Here is a 22,814-nt window from a genome sequence, read left to right as displayed (position 1 = left end):
TATTCCTTCCACAGCACTGCCCAGTTGAATGTTGAATGACGTCGTTTTTCCTTGATGTTTCCCCGGTATTGAACATTCAGTATTTCCCTGCGCCAAAACTTGAAAAAAGAAATCATCTTTTGCCTCTCAAGTTGTCACCGCCTATCGCCATGAGCTTTTCTTCCATCTTTCTACCCTTGGTGGGTGTCATCCTCCAAATTGGCAAATCCGTATCAAAATTTGGCCCTGGGAAAGTTTCTTTTTGATAGTCCTCTCTTTAGCTTGTCCTGTCCTAGCAAAGAACATTTTGTGGACCAAAGGTCGATCATCTGTGGCTAGGGATGCGCTGAACAAAGAGATTTGAGGTTTCGGGGAGAGAAGCCAAGGACTTTGTGTGTACCACGTGAACATCATCCAGAAATATTTCCAAATCGGTCAACATAGCGTTGACCTTGTGGACACCACAAAGTATCCCGGCTTACCACCCCATAGCCCCTGCGTATTGTTTCATCGACGCCACCCTCCTCGACGAATATCTGGTAGGCACATAAGCAATAGATTGGACTAGGCAGGGCCTTCAGTAGTTGTTTGTCCTGTATTGGAAACCATTAGGGGACGATGCCGAGGCTCATCTTCATTAGGGCTTTTCCATCCCTTGGGATTGAATTTCTCCTCCAATACACGAGCTAACGTTGCGTACCCCCTGTTCGGCACCCCCCCTGTTCGGCACCCAAAAATAACAACACTTTTATTTTTATCCTCCAACTTCTATTATAAATATCTCGATGAATCTGTCACTTTTGGATTTACTCTTTTCTGATTTTAATTCTCCATTTTCCAATGAAGCAATATACTGAAAAACAGCTTATATCTGCAATTAACGACGTCAATAATGGCAATCCAATTGCAAAAACCTCCCGAAAATGGGGAATACCTAGGTCTACACTTCAAAGTCGACTTAAAGGTTCTCAACCTTATAAAAAAGCACAAAGCCCTTTTCAAAGGCTTTCCACGGAACAGGAAAAGCATTTGGCTGATTGGGTACTTACCCAAACAGCTTTAGGGCTTCCGCCAACGCATCAAGAATTACGCTTTTTTGCCGAACGAATTCTTCAAGCCGCCGGAGAGACAAAAGGCCTTGGAAAACGTTGGATAACTCGTTTTTTGGCTCGTTATCCAATCCTTAAAACCCAAAGGCCCCGTCGAATAGATAACGCCCGGGTTAATGGCGCTACTACGGAGGTAATTAAATCTTGGTGGCTTTATATTACGAACCCGGTTATTAACGCTATTAAACCGGAAAACCGTTGGAATATGGACGAAACCGGTATAATGGAAGGCAAAGGATCTAATGGCCTAGTATTAGGGCTTAACGGGATCCGGCCGTTGCAACGAAAAGAGCCCGGAACGCGTGGTTGGACGACTATAATCGAATGTATATCGGCTACGGGCGTTGCCCTCCCTCCCCTCGTTATATTTAAGGGAAAAAACGTACAACAACAATGGTTTCCCACGGATTTAAGCCCTTTCGATAATTGGCAATTTCATGCAACCGAAAACGGGTGGACAAATAACCAAACGGCTATCGAATGGTTAAAAAAGGTGTTTATTCCGTATACCCAACCTTTAACCCCTGAAAAGCGGTTATTAGTTTTGGATGGCCATGGATCACATATAACGGACGAATTTATGCTTCTTTGCTTGCAAAATAATATTCAACTCCTATATTTACCCCCTCATTCGTCACACGTTCTTCAACCATTGGATCTATCGGTTTTTGGGCCGTTAAAAGAAGCTTATCGACGTCAACTTGGATTTGTTAGCCAATTTTGCTGTTCAACAGTTATTGGAAAACGAAATTTCCTACTTTGTTATCGAAAAGCCAGATTAAAAGCATTTATAGCAAAAACCATTCAATCTGGTTGGCGTACAACGGGGTTATGGCCGGTAAACTTGGTTAAACCACTTTTAAGCCCTTTTTTGTTAGAAAATAGCAACGCCAACGTTATAAAAGATAAAAACAACGGTTTGCAAAGGGATAAAACACCGGAAAGCCCAGCCCAAAAAATTAACGACCCGTCTTTACTTATTTGGAAAACCCCTAAAACGACCCGAGATATCCGACTTCAACTGCAAAAACTTTCCCAATCCAACAAAACCAACGCTACTTCACGTCTTTTATTTGCAAAAGTCCAAAAAAGCTTCGAAGCTAAAGATACCCTTTTGGCTAGCGCCCAGCAAAAAATCAGCTTATTGGAAGCACAACTGGAGGCAATACGGCCGGTTAAAAGGAGGAGGGTGGTTCCGGATCCAAACGAGCTTTTGGTTAACAAACAGAACATTATTGGATTGCAGGAAAAGGATATAGAAAATTTGGAACCTTTAGCTGATGAAGAAGAGGTTAATGAACCGGAGAAGCGTGAAAACGATTGTATTTTTGTCCGTTGATAATTTTATATTTAAATCAGTTTATAAAAGTAGGCATTTCGTTGTTAGATTTTCAGGGTGCCGAACAGGGGGGGTGCCGAACAGGGGGTACGCAACGTTATTGTAGCATAAACACTAGGGTAATGCGTACTGTTGCCGAGGCTCATTTTTCTTGTCTTTTTATTCTCTTACGTGTACTACACAAGACTGTTATAGTATGTCCCACCTCGCAGGGCATCTGTCGATACTAGTTGGTAAATATTGGTGTTGCTGAATGCATGGCAGCGTTTCATACCGAGGTCTCTCCAGATCAACAACACGACACTCTAATTATTACATGGCGGCTGACGATGATTTACAGCGTTGCAAACCGAGGTTCAGGGACCTCGCGAGGGAGGGTTGGAATACACTTGGCGGAGGAGATGGTGGGCAACACCTGGAAAACACAAAATGATGTCTTCTCTATATAAACCACGCCGCATCTTTGTCTTCCTGGAGATGAATGAAGGAACCATCCTCAAGCCCCAGCCCCAGCCCAGCCCAGGACAACATCAGCACCACAACATACACACTCGCAACAATGCAGTTCATCACCGTCGCTCTCACTCTCATTGCCCTGGCCTCAGCCTCCCCCATCGCCACCAATGTCGAGAAGCCTTCCGAGCTGGAGGCGCGCCAGTTGAACTCGGTGCGCAACGATCTCATATCCGGTAACGCCGCGGCCTGCCCCAGTGTCATCTTGATCTTTGCCAGGGCTTCGGGCGAGGTTGGCAACATGGTATGTCTTGCGCTACTCTATCCAACGCCTTCACCCTCCCCTGAACGTCTTGGATCCAAGACATAATCTCCCCCGACTCCCGCTCAACGCACTAACCTCTTTTGGTAATCTGCAGGGTCTCAGCGCCGGCACCAACGTGGCCTCGGCGCTTGAGCGCGAGTTCCGCAACGACATCTGGGTGCAGGGCGTGGGTGACCCGTACGACGCCGCCCTCTCGCCCAACTTCCTCCCGGCGGGGACCACGCAGGGCGCCATCGACGAGGCGAAGCGCATGTTCACCCTGGCCAACACCAAATGTCCCAACGCTGCCGTTGTTGCTGGAGGATACAGGTGAGCCTTTCTTCTTGCCTCTCTTTTTTTTTTTTTTTTGTTTTTTTTGCCGAATAGTGTCCCCACTGGAGACTTGTTGGCCATGTAAATAAATGGAAGGGACTGACAAGATTGTGAAATTGTTCAAAACACACAGCCAGGGAACAGCAGTCATGTTCAACGCAGTCAGCGAGATGCCCGCTGCCGTGCAGGACCAGATCAAGGGCGTGGTGCTGTTTGGGTACACCAAGAACCTCCAGAACCGCGGGCGGATCCCGGATTTCCCGACCGAAAAGACCGAGGTCTACTGCAACGCCTCCGATGCCGTTTGCTTCGGAACCCTGTTCCTTCTGCCCGCGCACTTTCTGTATACGACCGAGTCGTCCATCGCGGCGCCGAACTGGCTCATACGCCAGATCCGCGCGGCATAGCTGAAGTAGGTTAGCCAGGCTCGGGAGTCTTGGGAGAAACTGGTCGACGGGTTCGGTCTGAGATGCTTTTTTTTCATGGATTTGCCAGCGAGCAACACATGCGGGAGCACATGTGGAGGCGTGGCTGCTTGCTGCTGGGGTTTACAGTCGCTACCGTCTGGTTTGTCTTTCTTTTTGCAAAGGAGAATGTGGAATTGAATGATTCTGGCATCACGTACAGTTAGAACAGCACACTCATGCATGCCTAAAAAATAACACATGCTCCAATATTCCTCACGAGGTGCACTGGCTGTCATGCAAAGTGCTTTTGATGAAAGTCGTCCATCTGGTCGAACACGGGCCTCCCCAAACCCCACGTTGCTCACCAACGGCGCTGCCGTTGCCAATCGTGGCACAGCTGACATGTAGCCAGATAGGTATGCAGAGTTACACAGGCTGATTGACTTGGTCCAATCAAAGGGTGCTGCAGATACGAAGCGGCGGAGCCAACTCACCGCGACCGAATTCTACGCGAGGGGAAACGTTCCTTCGGCTGGTCGGCACCTCCGTCGTTGTGGTTGTCAGAAAAAAAAAAAAAAAGGAAAACACGAGCGGGGAAATGTGACCCTTCTTCCATCTCGTCGATTGGATTCTCGGTCGATCGCGTACATGTGCAAGTGTAGCATAGGGCTGTCACGTCACTTTTGGACACCACCCTCTCGCAATAAAGCGGCGAATTTGCTGACTATAGCAAAGTTCGTATCGTCGCCCGTCCTGCACATTATATCGTATTGAAGGCTCGCTTCATTGGCATTGACGTATGGAACTTTTCGGCGATGCTGCTATTTGAAAGGGGTTGAGACATTCTTTTTTTTTCGCAAAGAGATAGACAATTCGACTATAAAAGTTCCCCTTTCCCTCATCACAGCAACAAATTCTCATTCAAGGACAGCAACAACATCATCAACCACACAGTAGACCCGAGCTCTGTTCACAAAATCCCACCCACTCACATACCACTCAAAAACCAAAGAAGAAAAACAAAATGCTCACCAAATCAATCCTCCTCGCCACCCTAGCCGCCCTCGCGGCCGCCAACCCCATTGCCCGCCGCTCCGGCCCCGAGACCTCGCGGTCGCGCGGCTGGAAGCTGATCGCCAACGTGACCGAATCGCCCATCACGGGGTTCGGCGCCGAGATCAACCACTTCCAGGTGACGGGGATCCACATCGGGCCGCCCTACAACCGCGCCGTGCTGTACGAGCAGTACGAGGGCGGCGGCTCGCGCATTTTTTACACCAACGGCTCGACCGAGCAGGGCGGCACCTCGCAGGTCCTGACCGACAGCAACGGCTTTTCGCCGCACTTTCACATGCAGCGGCCCGACGAGTTCGACCTGCCCGCCAACGACAAAAGCCACGCAACATTTCTGCAGCCCGGCCCGGACGCCGGCGACGACGTCGTGCTCGAGGGCAAGAAGCTGGTCAGCCGCTTCGGCGCTGGAAAGTTCGTCGCGTGCAAGCACTGGGTCCAGTACTACCAGAGCCTGTGGAACGTCGTCGACTACGTGTACGAGGGCGAGGAGACGCCCGAGGGCTGCGTCGACATCAACCTGCTCGCTCAGTGCGATGAGCTCAAGCCCATCGAGGAGAACACCGAGTGGAACTGGTTCTCGCACGCCCACGTCGTGGAGGAGGAGTGTTATGTCGACGTTGCTGGAGCTGACTGGAGTTTGTAGATGTGTATTTGAAGGAGGACCAGGGTGCGGAGTAGATTTTGGACTTAAAAGGAGGAATGGGCATGAGGGATGGGGGGATAGAAGGCAGCTAATTTTATAGACCTGAAAGTAACGTAATTGATAACTAGATATTAATTCTTCAATTCTTCGACTATCTTATTTTTAAGCGCTTCAGTCCTACTGTCCATCTCCTTCGTATCTCGAGTCACTCGTCTACATATGTCACAAGCAAGGATACTTGTCGGGAACTCCGTAACTTTTCCAAATCACTGACCCATAGTCTTTGGCAAGCTTTCAGCTTCATCCAAATCCCCACATGCGTCCATGTCCATATCCAGCATATTGATGTCGCAGGAGGGCCACCTCTGTAGACATTTTAAAGTTCTTAAAAGGGGCACCTACAGGCTGATGTCTTTTATGTTTATATGGTGAAACCCAATCAGGAGCTGGTTTTCTTGGGAACAACATCGCGGTAATCATGATACGTACGCTCGCCCCGCTTTGAAGATCGTACTGGGGATGTACGAGGCTTTGGATAGCGCAACCTAGGTGCTCTCGAGATAGCTCAGAGGGCCTCGAGATAAAACCGCGGTTGAGTAACATCAAGCTGCCTGGCAACTTCTTGCCCGTCCTGGGTCAAACGTTCGGTTACGCTACCTACCTTGTCCATGTAGATTGTTACCACATGCAAAGTCGACCTACAAAGCCTGACCTCTGGTCTTCTGGTAAGGTGCAAATACCCATGAATGAATTTCAGACGCTCAAAAAGATCTATGCTCTAAACCTCCAGGTATCCTAGTCTGTACTTGTCTTCTTGGCAGGGGGGAATGGCGCAGTGGTTAAGCGCCATGGCTGTTACTTGAGTAACGTAGGTTCGAATCCTGCTCCCTCCACCTCCTCCCCGCTTGCCCGTGGCAAGGATAACCCGGCTGGCTATCGACAACAACCACCCGCCTGTGCCGTCGAGCCCACACTTGTTGGGAACTTCGTCTCCATGGCTACAAACGACCGACAGCTCCGCTGTTTGGACACAGGCCCCTCTCGATGAAGAGCCGTCAACTGCCGTCAGACGAATCCTCCGTGCGCCTGAAGGCACGGGGTCGCGTCAGTGAACAAACCTGTAAGCAGGACCGGGCACGAACCCGGTCAGGCTCGATTCGCTTCTATGCCCTTGTTTTCCGCTGTGTAAATAGAGAAAATAGAAAGCGCGCCGAGATACCCCTCGGGAGGTTGCTAACGGCCGGCTAATGAGCCGGGCCGAGCCCGGCGTTAAATAATACTACTACTACTACTACTCTTCTTGGCAAACTCCTTGTTGGCATATTCCCTCTCTCCAGCAGTGGTCGTGCGCTTGTCTATCGCCATGCCCTGCGAGTCACCCGCCATGGTGTCCACTGCAGAGTTGACTTTTCCTCTCAGGATCTCACCGACACCCTATTTTTTTACACCGTCAGCATATGATAACATTTCGCATCGGCCGGGGATGTGTCATCGTCTTACATGTCCTTGGGCAAAAGCACCCTTGATCTGCCCAGCGATACCACCCGTCCGCGACGTCGGGGCGTCACCGCCACCGACGGTCGAGCTGTTTGCCCCGACGCCGCTGGTTGCCGCAGCACCGGTGCCGCTCGCCTCCTGCCCCAGGGAGCTCCCCAGCTGCGTGGCGCTGGTGCTGTTCTGCGTCGTGGTGCCGCGGGAGGCGCCGTCGGGGTTCGTGCTGTCGCCGCCGAGGCGCTGCTGCCCCAGGTTCATGGACCCGGCGCCGGCGCCGACGCCTTGCGAAGTCGAAGGGTTTATGTTGGGGTTCTGGTAGGTGTTTCCGGCGCCCTGTCCGGCGTTGATGGATGCTGTGTTGGTGCTCATGTTGGGCGTGGATGTTTTATTGCTGGCGGTTGATTGAGGTTCGAGGTTTGATGCACTGGCGGTAGTTTCTGACTTTAGCAGCAGGCGAGGAATTCTATACCGGATCTGGGATTTGTTCTTCTTCATATGGTAAGCAACTTGAAATATGCCCACACGTTCGCAGAAACCTGATCTTGCGATGTTGCCGAGCCGCGACGTCTGACGTCACGATAGCGCAGAAGACGCCTCGTGGGGAAGATTGTGGATCTATCATCATTCCGCGTACCCGAGTTGGGGCTAGAATCGAAGAAACAAAAAGCTCGATAGTGCCTTGGCTGATTATTCTGGGCAGTTGCATCATGCAATTGCTAAGCCGACGCGTGGGCAGTGCGGAAACACCACTGCAAAATGTCTTCTAGCTAGACACATTGACAGGTACGCACCGCGCCAATGACCCCAATACTGGATTGAGAAGATTTGGTAGGCAAGTAAGATCTTCGATGAAATGATATTTAGACGTGTTCGTCGCCGCCGCCCCAGGCAGCGCTCAATTCGCCTTGAACTGCGCAAGTGCAAATTATACAGTATGTCGACAATTACCTTGGCGTCACGATTGGGTTCTCCGAGGAGGGGCGGCCATGCATCCAGTTACTTGACTACCTACGCACGGTTCACCATTGAAGTTTATCCGCGTCGTTAATGTGTTTACAACCCATCGCTAGAGATTGATGCGCCAATGTGGCTCTGTAAGCATATCTCTCGAAGTTGGGAACTCCAGACTAAGGGGTGTCGTGCTGGTGGCGATGGGAATCATGACCCAGCGGCGGCTCTCGACCTCCCGCGTCAGTATTCGGCCATGACGTCGGGTGTCAGGCGCAGCAATAAATTTTGCAATCCGACGCGTGCATTGCCCCGTCAGCCGATAAATCGTAGGACTTTTTGTCACCGACAAAGGCGTACAGTCCCAATTCGACTGTGAAAATAATATGCAACATAAAAAGAAGTGTTCTCGAAAGAAATGCATCAGAGACGCTTGGGATGAATCCAAGATCTGGATCGGAGGGACGCGGGCCGTGATGACAGGGGTTGACGGCCTAACCAAGGAGTCCCAACATGGGCGAATTGTTTGATCTGCATGTCCCAGATCGGCCAGGAAACCAGTGGAGTTGGGTAACGTACCCTGCCCACCATAATTTTTACCTTATGATTTCCAACGCGCACTCTCCTGAGTCCTGACAAGCATGAGTCTAAACTAAATTTGCACGTTGCTGGATTGGATCTGGTGCGTTTTTAAGCCACGATCTGAGACTTTTCTTGGGGGCTGGAGAAGAGGCAAGCAAGGGCGAACTAAATTGCACAGAAAAGAAGTTGAGATTGTCGCTGTCAGAGTCAGCGCGGGAGGGCCCGCTCACTACAGAAGCCCCAACCCACAAACATAACATCGGCACCATCGGCACCATTGGCGGTGTTGCTTCGTAGTTTTATATATATCTTGTGTTTATGCTTTTGTCGCATGGCATCACGCGTATTGTTGTTTTATCACTTTTTTCATAGTATATCCCTTACAAATGGTTCCGGACTCACTGCCTCCGTGGACCGTTTCCCACATTCAATAGGAAATACCTGGGGCTGCGCTTTCTACTGATTTTGGATGGCTCATTCTGAATACGAGCCTCTGTAGCAAGGAAAATGTCTTTTTTTTTCTTGCTGCGGGGAGAAATTTGGCGAGGCCAAGATCGACGCTCGTGTGATGTAGTTCGTAATCAGGCATATTTTAGCATCCCATGGGACGAGTCAGTTTCCGACGGAGCGATCTGGTTTTGTTTCTGCTGTGTTTTCTGTCTGCTGTCAGCCAATGCTTCACTGCAACATTTCACAGACCGATTAGAGTTTTACAGTTAGAAAACAATTATGGTACATATCCCGGTTCAATATGGTATTTTTAGCTGCAGCCATCAAGTCCGATTTCAAGTCAACGTGTAGAAACCTCAGAGCTAGCATCCATACCTTTCCTCCTTTGGGTAGGCCAGCTCGTGTAGCACCCCTGAATGCCCAGCTGACAATTGGCCCAGAGAGGCTTTTACATACAACAGTTGGGTGGATCGATTCGGTAGGTTCCACTGTGGGCAAGGTTAACACGCCTGCATTAAAATAGATCGTCAATCCATTACGACCCTGACGAACTCCTGGGAAAATAGGGGCAAGGGGGGGTTTCACTCTAGGCCGTTGCCTTTAAAAGAGACAGCCGCATCGCTTTTCCATGTAGTTTACAAGATTTTCCCAGGACAGCCAACTCGGTCCAGTCATTCGCTGTCATTTTACCTACCAGATTTTGGCCCACTGTCACTCTTTCCAGTGGTCAAACTAGGTATCTTTAGAACACGCCAATAATACACGATGGCGCCACCTACCCTTTTCGCATCGGCCCTGGCCGTTGCTGGCGTTCTCGCCGCTCCCCAAGCGGCGAGGTTGGATTACCGAACTATCAATCCGGCCGAGCCGCCTGTGTTTGAGCCATACCCGATCAAACCAGACAACACGACCAACGGTACGGTCCCCGCACACGTCGACTCGGCGCACTTCCGCATCTACCTTGGCTCTGAGACCACCGAGGCGCAGGCTGTCGAGGGATTGAAGCCCCTCGAAGCCGCCTATGACTGCTTCGTGGGAAGACTCGGCTTCAATTCATCAGGGCTGAACCAATACGGCACACCCGAAAAGGGCCCTTACTACAAGTCCGACTTTTCCATGGTTAGTGCGCTCCCGTTTGGCGCCGACTTTGACGGTTACGCATCTTACGACATCCCTACCGGCCGCGCAACTGTGAGGATAAAGAACGGTTACATGACCCCGTATCTATCTGTGCACGAATACGGCCACGTGCTGCACTGGCACCAGGGTCTCAACAACGCCTGGGCGCGCATCCCCAACTGCCAGCCCTGGAACAAGGCGCTGGCCAACTGGGTGGCCGACGTGTACCTCACGTCTGGCGACGACGTGTGCGGACCCTCGCGCGCCAAATTCAACGCGTCGGGCGGCGACTCCAACTTTGACCCGTTCAAGGTGGTCGGCGAATCCTACCTGTCCATCGTCGACGCCAGCGACCGCACCAAGGGCAACCCCTACCAGGCCTGGCCCTTCTTCGAATACCTCTTCCGCAACCTGGACAACATCGAGGGTCTCGGGCGGGACGTCGTGCCGGCGATGCTCCGCGCGACCCCGGACGTGGGCACCGACGAGACGCCGCTGCACGCCCTGCAGCGCGTGCTGGGCGGCTCGGCCAAGGTGCAGGACGTCGTGGCCAAGTACTGGGCGCGCATGGCCAACGGCGACATTGGCCACCCCACCATCCAGCGGTACATGCTCGAGAACAAGCAGTTCCTCAACATGTACAACTTCCCGACCCCCACGGAGAACGGCACCTTCAAGGTCAGCCCGGAGCGCGCGCCGCAGTACATGGGCGCCACCATGGGCAAGCTGGTCATGGCGGATGGCGCGACCCGCGCAGACGTCAAGGTCACGCCCGCGAATGCGACCATGGGATTCACGGCCATGTTTTCCGTGCTCGACTCGGCGACGAACAAGGTGCGATACCAGACGCTCGAGGGCGGCTCGGGCTCCGTCGAGCTCGCAAAGACCGAGGACGCCACGCTCGTAGTCGTCAACACCCCCGCGACGCTGCTCAAGTACAACGCGGGTATCTTGAACATGACTGAGGCGGCTAGGACGCTTGATTTCTCCGTCACCATGACGGGCGCTACCTTTGCCAAGTTTTAGTTGGAGGTTGTTTGAGAGGGTTCTTTGATGTATATAGACCAACATAGGCTTGATTCCCCAAGTTGCTGAATGATACCATTACAAATTTCAACGTTCGGTTCCCTTTGCACCTCGGCAGATCATAGATGTGTTCACCCAGGTAATGATGTGACGGCTGAGCTTACCAGCGATGTCTTCGAAATTGCAAGTCAAGAAGAAAAAAGAAAAACAAACCGAAACAACTGTTGCACCATCGTTACATGCATTTCACATGCGTTGCTTTTTATACATGTAGCAGGCCGATGATCCATTGACAGTTTGCAATCCAGCTTCCAGGGAAATATTTCTGCACCATCATACCTATCTCTACTACGTAAAACGGCTTGGCATGAACACAGGATTCATGTAGCTGCTTGTATCGAATATTATAGGAAGAGAATCCGGGGAAGCGGTAAAAGGTGTGCAAACACAGCAGCAGATATGAAGAGGTATGTTTCTTTACATTGTCCATCCGCAAAGCCTTGGACCAAGAGTAAATCCAAGTCTAATTTGATCACTAATTTGTTCCGAAGCTGCGGTATTTCCACTCACGCAACCACCTCGCCATATCCGCCCATTCCCTCCAACAACATTTCACTGCCTTCCCAACCTTTTCAAGTCCCAAATGAGCTAGATTTTGGCCACATCTACCGGCCAGATATAAACAATCTCATCAATCCCGACAAACGCCCTCCGGCATCCCAATCTATCTTGCCCCTCGCCACTCTTATATCACCCCCAGTCCAAGCAGCCACTCATTCACAGCAGTGACAAGATTCCAAAAGCTCACAACACACCCCACCCGCCCTGACAACCAACACTGCCGCTCAGCCGGCCGCTCGGACCCATACCAGCATCTTAGCCGGTTCCGCTTGCTCTCTCTGTCATCATCCTCCCCCGTGAAACAAGGATCCCACTCCGAGTCTCCAGGCGCCGGGTCTGCAAAGAGGTTTGTCGACGGCCAGCAGTTGTACAGCTGGATGTCCAGCGCGTCGACGGTGACGGGTGGACGGGAGTGTCGGCTGTGAGGAGGTGTTTGTGGGTTGGGTAGCTGTTCTCGCCGCTGTCTGGGGCTTGGGATGCCATGATTGATGTGTGTGTAGTTGTAGTATTGTTCTGGAAGGGACGTTGTTGTTTACCGTGAATTGAGAACGATGACGAGTTGAAGCAGCTCAGGTGTTCACTCCGAGTAAAAATAAAAAATGAGCCGAGATTGCTGGTGGTACGGCTGACTCTGTCTGTGACTCCTGCCAAGCTGTGCTGAGCTCCATTTTTGGCTTGGTGCCGTTTGGCACTAGAGTCTTTAAAGAGCCAGTCGTGTCACTGCTGAAGGATAGTAGGAAGCATAACGATATGTACCGGTACCGCCCCCTTGGCATGCAAGTTTGAGGCCCATACTGTCAATTTTGACTTGTCTGGAAACTCGCATCTTATCTGAGATGATGCAATCTTGCCCGGTTGGGCCTTGTTGGGCTGTCTTGAAAGGCTGAAGGATGTTGTGTGGCTTAGTATCTACGAACCAGCCATGGTTTCTGCTGCTTGAGACCTTTATTCCGACCAGTGATTCTACCATGTATTACTGTATGATCCTTTCTTTAGTTTGGATGTGGTAAAGGGCTTGGACAACGAGAGGTAAGGCAGGTTTGTATAAAGGAAAGCTCGTAGCCAAGTACCACCGTAAATGGTGGATATGTTGGATTTACACATCGAAAAAGCACTACTGCTCACCGAGGCTTTAGCCATCATAGTATTTCCTTACACTGTGCCTTATTCCAGTCCTATTTCGACAATATGGCGACCACAATATACACCTCGTTGGTTGATCTCCTGTTTCTGTTCACACTCTAGATTCAATCACAGTACATTCAAACTTGGAAAGTAAGTTGCTATAACTACAACTTGCGTCCCACACAGATCATAAGCCCTGTCTAACCTCCAGTCCAAACCCTACGACAGTATGACCTGGGATACCGTCTGTGTTTATCGGACTCGGTTTTGGACAATTGTCCACAGGGGTCACAACCACCGCTACGAGTCCACAAAAGCAACGGTCCGGCCTTCTTTTCGAGGGTGACCAAAAACCAGATGGGATGAGGAACCGAAGAAGTGGCGATTTTCTAGCTAAAGAAACTAACTAATGAGGCGTGGTCCACGATTTTACAAACCCCTTCTTAAGTGGCCCACAACGCACGACCCCCAAGCATTCCCTTTCCTCTCCTCGAAGGGATATTTTCGTCGACAGGTGCCAACAGACTAGCTTCCGTCCTCTGTTTACCCTGGCCATAAAAGAGAGTATGGTGTTGTTGTTTTGGCACGCAAGTCAACTATTTGATCCCGCCGTAATTTATCCTAGAAAAACTTTTTATTAGTATGCGTTTGTAAAACAACCTAGAGCTTCCGCCAAACTTTTAGCAATTAGAATTTAGCCAAAAGTGACGTACGGTTACCATCGCATGCGGCTTGGTGGGCGATGGCGAATTCCCCATTTGTAGTTTTGTAGGAATAGCCTTTGGAGCAAGTATAAACTGTGTGTTCACCTCCGCGCTTAGTATGGAGGTTAGCTCCAGTTCTGTCGGCGGCCTTAAGACCTTTCTGAACATGACCAGATTCGGTGGCACAATTAATCGTGGTAGGTAAAGCCGCTATGCCAACGGAATAAAAGGCAATAGGCAGAATAATCTTGGAAACTTGTATTGCTATTATAGGGTAGGCTAACTAGTAACTAACGGCCTAAAGACAGCTGGGTACCCGAAAGGAATTATTATTTAAGCTAAGCAAAGAATAACGAGGTAAAATTACAAAGCTTTTGGCATTCCTTCTTTCCCCATATATACCTACCTAGGTAGGTACTTACCTGACCTAGGTAATACATGTCACGGAATCCCCACCGTTACAACTACCCAGAGGTCGGTGCAACCAGCACGAATCAACAACAATTTCGGCCAATAAAAGCTTGACGGGAATTGGAATAAAATATAATCGCACGCAGGTGAGAGACTGGAATGGCATGGTTAACAACGAGAATTGCAATAATGGCTTTGCAAAGTCGATAAAGTGATAAGTTAATATAAGAACTTGTATTTTAAAAACCTCTCCAACGCACGCTTCAAATAGATAAATTTTATTTGATTATATAGCACGTTGTTCAATTATTCCTATGTCATCAAAATTATCAACTCACCGTCTTCATTACAATATTGGGCGAAAGAAGACATCCCATACCACTGCGCGTATATATGTGGGCTTGTACCATTCTAATCATTTACGGTAGGAATCAAACACCCAAGCTTTCTTTTTTTCAAAAGTATTACCAAAGTCGGCAACGCCCATAAGGCCTCTTTTCTTTGCCTTGCTTCTCTTTGCCCTTAGTGTTAAAAAGAGTTCCTTTTGGGTACCCAACAGTTGTAAGGCCGTTGGCCTACCTTATAAAACCATGTGAATAATGGGATCACACGTTCAACAAAGCCTTACGACCATATTTCAGTACGGCTGCACCGAATTGCCTACGAGCACTCACATCCGACTGACGGGCATTTACTAGTATCCACTGGCAAGTCCACACTACGATAATCTGCACTAGGTACTTTTTGGGTGCAAATCTCGGCTAAATCAGGCACAAGGTATAGTAACGGACAAAGGCGCCATCCCAGAAAAAAAAAAAAAAAAAAAAAAAAAGCAACGGTCACGCAGTTGGATTTGACGAAACGGCGTGGTACGCTGTGCGTTGTGCGTTATAAATATAAAGGCTGGAAATAGCTTCATATAACGCGTTGTTTTGTGCAAAATTCGGCTCACAAATTTAATATAAAGGGGGACAAACTTGCGTGGCGTTTGGCTGGGGATAAGTCCCAAAACGTGTTTTTGCAGTGTTATGACATTACTGGGTGGGGTACGGAATGCATGTTAGTAAGTGCCCGTCAGTCGGATGTGAGTGATCATTGGTGTAGCCCCTCAATAACGTATGGCGGCATTGCTAGCGTGTCTATTTGTGCCTTGACGAGACTTGTACTGTTGTACAAACTAGTTATTGTTTTGTCACTTTGATTTATTTTTCACGGTCTACTATAATTTTCCTTTATCTCGCTTTCCGATCGGCCTCTATACGTCATTCAGTATTAGAACTACACGTACGAAGGCCAGGGAGAAATGTCTCAACATCGTGAGCCATGAGCCCCTGTGCGTATTTGAAATAAAACACACCACCAACGTACCCCATACCGTTTTACGGATTAACACTCATGCAAGCCACTTGATGGATATGATAAACATGACAAAGATATTATGCCTTGCAATTTATTTGATTTTTCTGAATTTCCATAAAACTTTTTAATACTACCGCGCAAAAAGCATAAAGTAGTGCATAGTTGAGGATTTCCTCGTAAATCAGAAAAGGAAGAAAGAAAACATATATGGACAACGATGTTAACGGAATCGCCGAATCACCAGCCAGAATGTAAAAGCATTGTTTCCACGAAGTTTAAGTTTTATATTTAGTAAAACAGCTAGGGGGATCCTCTGAGGTCGACCATATGTAACTATACTTATATTATGGCATTTTGTGGAAAATAGAATGCAATTTTTCGGAGTCCTCGGATTGGCAATACTTACAGCCAATACTCCAAAAGACAAGGGTCAGGGCGGGGAATGCTTTAATGCTCATTTCGTGAACAAAGTCCCCATTAAATGATAAATGGCTTTCGCAAGGATTGTAAAAATCATGTGGTCTACATGAGTAAAATAAATCGGTATGGCCGACCAAACCGTTTCCTTTTTTTTTTTTGCTATTATTTCCTTATTTAAATAACACTATTCCCAGCATTTCTTTTTTCTTTTTTTGGCCTTGTCGTCTATTTTCATTTTCCTTTGTCAAATTAAAAATGTATTTCTCAAAATGAGCCGAATTTGCGTGTGTCGCGGTACTTAATTGAACTCATCGCCTTGTTTGATGCAAAAGTAAATGTTACTGCCCGTGATAAACCACCTGCAATACAGATTTAAACCCATTCAAAATAGATCCGCTACTCAATCTTGGAAAGAAGATGGCGAGCTTGCTTTATATTTGTGCGCCAGTAAGCATAGAAATTCCATTTTATCTAGGATGCATTTCTGTCACAGACCTGCACCGACCAACACTTGCCACTGGGTCCCTGCGCAGATTCCTACAATGGTCTCTGGATAGAATAGACTTTGAGGACGAACCAAATCTTGACACTTTGTAATCTAGGAGCTGGCGGCTGCGAGGATGGATTGTACGACCGGGTAAGTAGTGCACTTGGGTTCGGAGTCTGTTTGGGAGTTCACAAGGTGTGAGGGTTTGATTGTTCAACATAAAGAGATTGGCTGTCATAGCGATTAATTTCAGATTCACTCGTTGCGTTGGGCTGCAGGATTCCAAAACCGAGGATTTGTTAAAGGCAGCAATCTAAGTTGACAGCTCAAACGGTTATATTTTATATCCCTGTACTAGGACCGCCAAGCCTCAATCACATTCTCCCCAGATGACTGAAAAATTAGAAGCAATCAAAGATACAGATCAAGGACATTCCAGCATTTTGCTCAGCTTATCCCGATGCACATGTAACAAGTCGAACCGGCTGGCCTTGTATCATTCAAAAATCCAAATCCACAGCTCAGCTCACCGTCACCACCACTTGGGCCAACTTTCAGTTGATGAAGACATCGAGATGCGTATGTCCGATTTTTCCTTGTAATTGCCCGATTTTGCGTCCCCACCGTGATACACGCTAGTTCGCCTGATTGAGATACTTTCTCGTCTTGGTTTTTCGTCTTTCCCAGATACGTTTGGCCAAGTCTCGGGCTTTTTGGCGGCTTGCGGATTGTGCTTCTTACCAGACGTGGATTTTGGAATTCTGTCGGGCGTCCAGTCAACTGGATTTTTGTGCTTGTTCTTATCAGACGTGAATCTTGGACTTCTGTCGGGCGTCCGGTCAACCGGATTGCTGTTCTTATCAAATTTAACCGGGGATTCTGGCATTCTGTCGGATTTCCGGTCATTCGGATCTGTGGGCTCATCTTTTCCACGTCGCGGCTGGAGGCCTTGCCCGGCTGGAGTGGCTATAACGGTCGGTGTCAACGCCAATATAAAGGCTAAATAGCTGAGTGAATATCGCATATTGGAACGTCTTTGGAATAATCTCAAGGTTTGTTTAAAAGAGTGGGTATGGAATGTTGTAAGTCGAAGCGGAGTTGTGGTTGGTGCGTGGAAATGAGTATGCACAAGTGCCCTTTATATAGTAACTGTCATCGAACGTAAAGCTGGGCTGACACCGTTGAGGGTAGCCGTTGTGGACATTTATTCTAGATTAAGTTTTTAAGCGAGAAATTAAATTCCAATTTAAACTGCAATGCCATCATTCTGGACCTTCCAATTGAAGTAATGCGATTGCATGCAGTCACTTCAAGGGCTGTTCAGCTTGCATAACCCGGCTTTAATTATTACAGAACCTTCACGAGAGCTGGCAAAGTTTTCCACACTCTTTAAGCAAAGCCGCAGCAGGTGTAATTGATATTTTTTTACTATCTTCAGAGTCTCCAACATAAAGGACTACTAGCGCTAACTTGACTTTCCCTTGTTTGCTAAGCGCTTTTGTTCTATTCAACAGGGGTAGCATTTATCCAACAAATGATCCAAAGAGGAAAAAACCAGGGGAAAATATTGAACCCTACGGACGGGTAAACTTGGTTGACTTCCTACTTCTAATTTTGTTTGGATAATTTTAATTAATTTTCGTAGGCTACCATAATTGATTTCGGTATGAACTAGCAAAGAGTTAGGAGCTCGTTTCCATTGGTTAAAAAATAAAAATTACTATGCGTATGGCGACAGCTCGGTATTCGAGATAAGAGTGCTGTAATTACATCAAACTTAATTATCCTGGCGATCCTGGCGACCCTAGCGACCCAAAATTTTGGCGTATTGCCAGCCACAGCCACACACGTCAGTACTCGCCGCCACATTTTACACCTGGCCAGCACCCATTGATTGGGGCTGTGCTGTACCTTGGCTCGTACATCACGTGGCTTCAATCGTCAAGCTCGTCTCAACAACAACTTCCAACTTCCCACCCCACAATCACGTCATTGCATTAAAAAAAAAAAAGAAAACGCCGACCAGAATGCCCGGCAGCGAAGCGTTCTACATATCGGAAAGCGTTTGCGGTCGCCAGTCAGTACGCCCGGGAGACAGAGGCGGCGCGAAGACGCATGGTGCTAGCGCGGGTAGATGGTGGTTGGTACCCAAATCACGCACGAGTCTCTTCTATAATTCTGCAGACGTCACAAGTATCCGTACAGGGCCGTGTGGCGTCAATACCGGGCATGGAAGGCTACTCGGCGCCCAACAATATCAGCCGAGGAGGGCGATGAAGACGCAAAAGTCCTCTCGGATCGAGAGGAGACCGCCCTGGTCGCCTACGTCACCGCACTCCACCGAGCCGGGTTCAGGCCACAGCTGCTATGATCAGAAGCGCAGGGAGCAAGATATTGTCCAGGCGCCGATATCACCTTAAGCCCTCCAAATGGTACTCGAATTGGGCGCAAAAGCACCCAGACCTGCTTCCTCCAACCAAGTCAGTCCGCCTCAAGGATATCACCTAAGACACCAAGGTCGAGGGGATCAAGCAGTGGTTTGAGAAGGCCAAGGCTCTGGCCGCCAAGCAAGAGATCACGGCTTTTACCTGCTGGAGCGCTGATGGCTGGTGGGAACGCTGCTGGTGATAAGCTCCAGCCTTTCTGCATCCTCAAAAATTGGTCGGAAACGGATCCAATCACAGCCAAGTATTACACCACGCTGTGTGAGGCAAAGACTATACTTTACATATCAGATGGAGGCTTTTCGAACCAAGAGACCATATTTAATTGGATCTGTCACTTCAACAAGCTTACATGGCGAAAGGCTGCAGAAGTGCAACGCCTGGGCTCTCCTTCTCTTGAGGAATGGTTCGGTTACTCTGCATACGTGAAGTGAACTGAAATGATGGACACGTTTGATTCCAACCAGCTGAGCGGCGGTATGGAGCGCGAGGATGGACGCCCGCGGATATCGAAATGGCTGGTGCTCGGTGGTGCCACCGGGAGGCTAAGCATCGACATTCAAATCCTCACCCTACCCGCACACTCAGGGCAACGTATGCACCCGATAAGGCAAGGTCCCTGTCAGTTCTTGAAGACACAGGACCTGAATAAGCTGCTGGATGTCTTTCGCTACCAGACAGATGAAGATTTTATATCCGCCTTTCGGGTAAGTCTTCGGCATTTCATGTTTTTTTTTTTTTTTTTTTTTTTTTTTAAAAAAAAAAACCTTGCAGCCAATTCAACCATGAAATAGCGTCAAATGGACCGGGAACTTATGACAGGGCAGCTTATGATGGGCTTCGACGATAGCGGTATATGGCCGCTTGAAGAATCCAGAGTGCTTGACTATCTGCCTAGGCCTGCCAACCCTTGATGGCTGGGTGCGATGCCTAATGGAATGGTTATTCGCCATGTGGCAGGATGGAAGAATTAATAGATTGAATTATAGGATATACTAAACCCCGTCAGAGGTTGGCGGGCGTGACCTCTCCAAATTCACGCGATATGGGGGAAGAAAGACCAACAGAGCGCCTGTTTGGAATTACCACTCGACATACTCCCAATGTTGGACTTTTACTAATGGCCGAATGCAGTCAAAGTTTGGTGTATCCCAAGTGAAAGATCCAGCTAGCCGAACAGGGAGCTTCTCGGAATCAGACTGAATAAAGCTGAGCGACACTGTATTGATGTCTTTGCTTTTGCCTTAACCTGAGCCTTGGGCGGAAACATCAGCCCAACGAAGCCTTGTGGAATTTATCAGTTGGCGTCATTCTAGAACTAGAATAGCGCCGGAAATTTCAAGCTGCGAGCCCCCTGGGACCAAGGATCGGCCACTGGCTAGGTGTACGGAGAATTTGGGATGCTCCGCTCGGGGAAAGCCAACACGCACACAGACTCACTCGGGGCGCGCGCACCCAGGACATTCACAGCGACTGGTCGGAGGGCGGACAGTCAAACGGCTGCGCTGCCCGAAATTCCCGCATCCAGACTAGTGGCATGTTCATGACATGTCTCCATACAGTCTTAAAACGACGTTGGGTATGCCGCGAAACTTGGGGCCTCTTGGCGAAAACCCCTGTCTTGACTCGAGGGAAATCGTGACTGGAACCCTGAGCAGGGCAGGCCCCGGTTCGACGTCATTCAAAACAGTGTTTGCAGCGCTGCAAACAGCAAAAATACCGAGTGTTTGGGTTGCATCAAGCATTTTAGACTTTCTTTTTCCACACGGCATGCACGGCGAACCGCGTCAGGGCAACCCCATCCAACTTTCATACCGAGAGGCAGGTGTCAGCACCGTTGCAAAGGCAGCCAACCGATTCTTTAGACTCTCGGCTCAAGCGTCAGAAATTGCCCAGTTCAGAACGACGGATTCCACTGGAGCCAGGCCAAGCCAGGCAACTAGTCAGAGTTGAGGAGAAACTTCGTCGCAAGTCTGTGAGCAGACAGATGTCGTCTGAACTTACGAGCCCTGTCCTGGCATGTCAGCGGCGAAGCTGCTGGTTGCATCGGGTACAGCCGTGCAACTCTTCATATGGAGCATTGGAGGTATATATCTCATCTCGTAGACGCCTTCGAGAACATCAGTTTTCTATCCCATCATCATCTGTTCAACAGCAAGGTTCCAACTGTTTTCTTTCCTTCCAACTTTTTTGATACATTCACTTCTTTTTCGCAGTGCCGGCCACTAGCTTTTTCTGCATACATTCATTTAACACCTTTCATTCACTTCAAAAAAAAAGAGTTGAACCAACCGACAAAATGAAGGCTACCTTTGTTACCCTCATCGGCCTTTTGGCTACCTCCGTTGCCGCCACCCCGCTCCATCCCCACGTCGGTGTTTCCATCGTGGCCAGGGGCGACGCCAAGCAGGGCGGCGACGCCAAGAAGAACGACAAGAACAAGCAGGCCGACAAAGCAGCGGGCAAAGCCGACAAGGCAGGGGCAAGCGGAGCCGACAAGGCGGTGGGCGGAGCCGGCAAGGCGGGGGCGGGCGCGGCCAACAACGCCACCGCTGGTGCCGGCGGCGCAGCTGCTGGTGGAGACAGCAAGGCCGGTGCTCTTGTCCTGCCTGATGGTCGCATCAAAAAGGATGCAAAGCCGGAGGACTTTAACGTTCTTGCTAGCGTCTTCAAGAGCGCCGTCGTCAAGGGCGATGGTAAGTGAATCACCAATTGGGTACGCTCTCCACTCTTGCAGACTTCACACGCCTAACAATAACGACAGGTCTGAACTTTAGCGACATCGTCTCCTTCCCTAATGTGGATGCATCTCTGGTAAGTCCTCCCCTGTGGCGATCATGATCCGCGTCATCTGGCCCAGTCTCATCTAACAACCCCTTTATTTAATAGTTTGACAAAGCTGGCAACACCAAGGCCTTCGCCATCAACATCGATGACAAGTCCATCTTCATCCCCAAGGGCGGCGAGCCGCAGTCCAACATCCGTCGTGCGGATCTGCTGCCGAGCATCCGCTCCCAGCTGGACAACGTGGCCGTGAAGGGCGTGCGCACCCTGCACTTTTCGGTTCAGCGCGACGCCACCAAGCCCCTCAACGAGACCCACGACTACCAGCTCGTGAACCTCGAGTCCGGCGACTTTAGCTTCCACCAGTTCGACGTCCGCACCGGAGCCGACAACAAGAAGGACATTGCCATCTTTGGAAACTCCAAGGCCGCCACTCCCGAGAAGATCTTTTCGACCCCCTTTGGCGACAAGGGCTTTGAGAACTTTGCTCTCAAGCTGGATTTCGATGCCAAGTATGTTCCTCTGGTGCAGTAGATGACACTTTAAAGGTAGTCTGACTGATTGATTTGTGAACAGCACCATGCAAGTCTTCCACAGCACCGGCAACGAGCCCCTCAAGCAGGCCACCGAGCCTGTCAAGAACGGTGAGCAGCATCTGCCAAACCTCGATGTGCTCGACAATGACTGACGCGTGATGCTTTAGACCTTGCCGGCCTCGGAGAGTACCACTTTTCCCTGGTCAAGAACCCCGTCGGAACTGCCACACAGCCCACCGGCATCAAGGAGGCGATCATCTATGGCGGCATCTTCATGGAGGACTCCACCGGCGGAAAGGTCACACTCCAGTAGAAAGTGACACAGGGCTGATGATAGCCTCTGCAAGTGGGGGAAAGCAGGAGAAACTGGGTGACGAAACAAGCAATCACTGTACCAATATGTTTATGAGGTGTCACTAGTTTTACAAGGCAGTTATGAAAACACGTGCCAGAATAAAATAATAGGGGAAACTTGAAGTACCGGCTTTTGGGACAAACCATTGATGTAATAATTGATGAATCGGGACCGGTAGCAAGTTGTTGTTTGTGACGGGACGCTGTGTCTCGATTGGCATCCTGCACAAATCCATGCACTGAACAAATTGCCCTGCCGAGTCTAATTAGCAGCGTCACAGAAGCTGTCGGTATCGAGGTTGGGTCGCT

General features: G+C 49.4%; 9 protein-coding genes and 1 pseudogene across 10 annotated transcripts; 7 read left to right on the top strand and 3 right to left on the bottom strand.

The window, feature by feature from the left end:
• Positions 1–2,986: 2,986 nt before the first annotated feature.
• Positions 2,987–3,924, top strand: MGG_01943 (cutinase; the record flags this gene model as incomplete). The annotated part of the gene is made up of 3 exons (XM_003719278.1): positions 2,987–3,184; positions 3,300–3,514; positions 3,651–3,924. The coding sequence occupies 3 exons, from the start codon at positions 2,987–2,989 to the stop codon at positions 3,922–3,924; spliced, it is 687 nt and encodes a 228-aa protein (XP_003719326.1).
• A 572-nt stretch (positions 3,925–4,496) lies between these two features.
• MGG_01944 (uncharacterized protein) lies at positions 4,497–5,835 on the top strand. The gene has a single exon (XM_003719277.1). The coding sequence runs from the start codon at positions 4,949–4,951 to the stop codon at positions 5,639–5,641; it is 693 nt and encodes a 230-aa protein (XP_003719325.1). The 5' UTR covers positions 4,497–4,948; the 3' UTR covers positions 5,642–5,835.
• A 627-nt stretch (positions 5,836–6,462) lies between these two features.
• On the top strand, positions 6,463–6,534 carry MGG_20263 (annotated as a pseudogene). The gene has a single exon. The product of its transcript is annotated as a tRNA-OTHER (tRNA).
• Positions 6,535–6,834: 300 nt separating this feature from the next.
• On the bottom strand, positions 6,835–7,621 carry MGG_01945 (uncharacterized protein). Its single transcript, XM_003719276.1, has 2 exons — positions 7,142–7,621; positions 6,835–7,075 (listed from the first exon to the last, which is right to left on the bottom strand). The coding sequence occupies exons 1-2, from the start codon at positions 7,502–7,504 to the stop codon at positions 6,911–6,913; spliced, it is 528 nt and encodes a 175-aa protein (XP_003719324.1). The 5' UTR covers positions 7,505–7,621; the 3' UTR covers positions 6,835–6,910.
• Positions 7,622–9,687: 2,066 nt separating this feature from the next.
• Positions 9,688–11,357, top strand: MGG_01952 (uncharacterized protein). The gene has a single exon (XM_003719275.1). It carries the CDS (start codon positions 9,881–9,883, stop codon positions 11,258–11,260), a length of 1,380 nt encoding a protein of 459 aa, XP_003719323.1. The 5' UTR covers positions 9,688–9,880; the 3' UTR covers positions 11,261–11,357.
• Positions 11,358–13,622: 2,265 nt separating this feature from the next.
• Positions 13,623–14,150, bottom strand: MGG_17591 (uncharacterized protein; the record flags this gene model as incomplete). The annotated part of the gene is made up of 3 exons (XM_003719274.1): positions 13,623–13,627; positions 13,720–13,870; positions 14,133–14,150. The coding sequence occupies 3 exons, from the start codon at positions 14,148–14,150 to the stop codon at positions 13,623–13,625; spliced, it is 174 nt and encodes a 57-aa protein (XP_003719322.1).
• A 2,348-nt stretch (positions 14,151–16,498) lies between these two features.
• On the bottom strand, positions 16,499–17,411 carry MGG_01953 (uncharacterized protein; the record flags this gene model as incomplete). Its single annotated transcript, XM_003719273.1, has 2 exons — positions 16,499–16,563; positions 17,129–17,411. 2 exons carry the CDS (start codon positions 17,409–17,411, stop codon positions 16,499–16,501), a joined length of 348 nt encoding a protein of 115 aa, XP_003719321.1.
• A 1,003-nt stretch (positions 17,412–18,414) lies between these two features.
• On the top strand, positions 18,415–18,807 carry MGG_15366 (uncharacterized protein; the record flags this gene model as incomplete). The annotated part of the gene is made up of 1 exon (XM_003719272.1): positions 18,415–18,807. The coding sequence occupies one exon, from the start codon at positions 18,415–18,417 to the stop codon at positions 18,805–18,807; it is 393 nt and encodes a 130-aa protein (XP_003719320.1).
• Positions 18,808–19,274: 467 nt separating this feature from the next.
• MGG_15367 (uncharacterized protein) lies at positions 19,275–19,745 on the top strand (the record flags this gene model as incomplete). Its single annotated transcript, XM_003719271.1, has 2 exons — positions 19,275–19,538; positions 19,626–19,745. The coding sequence occupies 2 exons, from the start codon at positions 19,275–19,277 to the stop codon at positions 19,743–19,745; spliced, it is 384 nt and encodes a 127-aa protein (XP_003719319.1).
• A 1,385-nt stretch (positions 19,746–21,130) lies between these two features.
• MGG_01956 (uncharacterized protein) lies at positions 21,131–22,464 on the top strand (the record flags this gene model as incomplete). The annotated part of the gene is made up of 5 exons (XM_003719270.1): positions 21,131–21,527; positions 21,596–21,645; positions 21,721–22,127; positions 22,192–22,259; positions 22,319–22,464. 5 exons carry the CDS (start codon positions 21,131–21,133, stop codon positions 22,462–22,464), a joined length of 1,068 nt encoding a protein of 355 aa, XP_003719318.1.
• Between the last annotated feature and the right edge of the window lie 350 nt (positions 22,465–22,814).

The sequence above is a fragment of the Pyricularia oryzae genome, chromosome 6 (genome assembly GCF_000002495.2).
Source record: "Pyricularia oryzae 70-15 chromosome 6, whole genome shotgun sequence".
In the NCBI taxonomy this organism is placed as follows: domain Eukaryota; kingdom Fungi; phylum Ascomycota; class Sordariomycetes; order Magnaporthales; family Pyriculariaceae; genus Pyricularia; species Pyricularia oryzae.
This window is presented reverse-complemented; position numbering and strand designations above follow the sequence as displayed.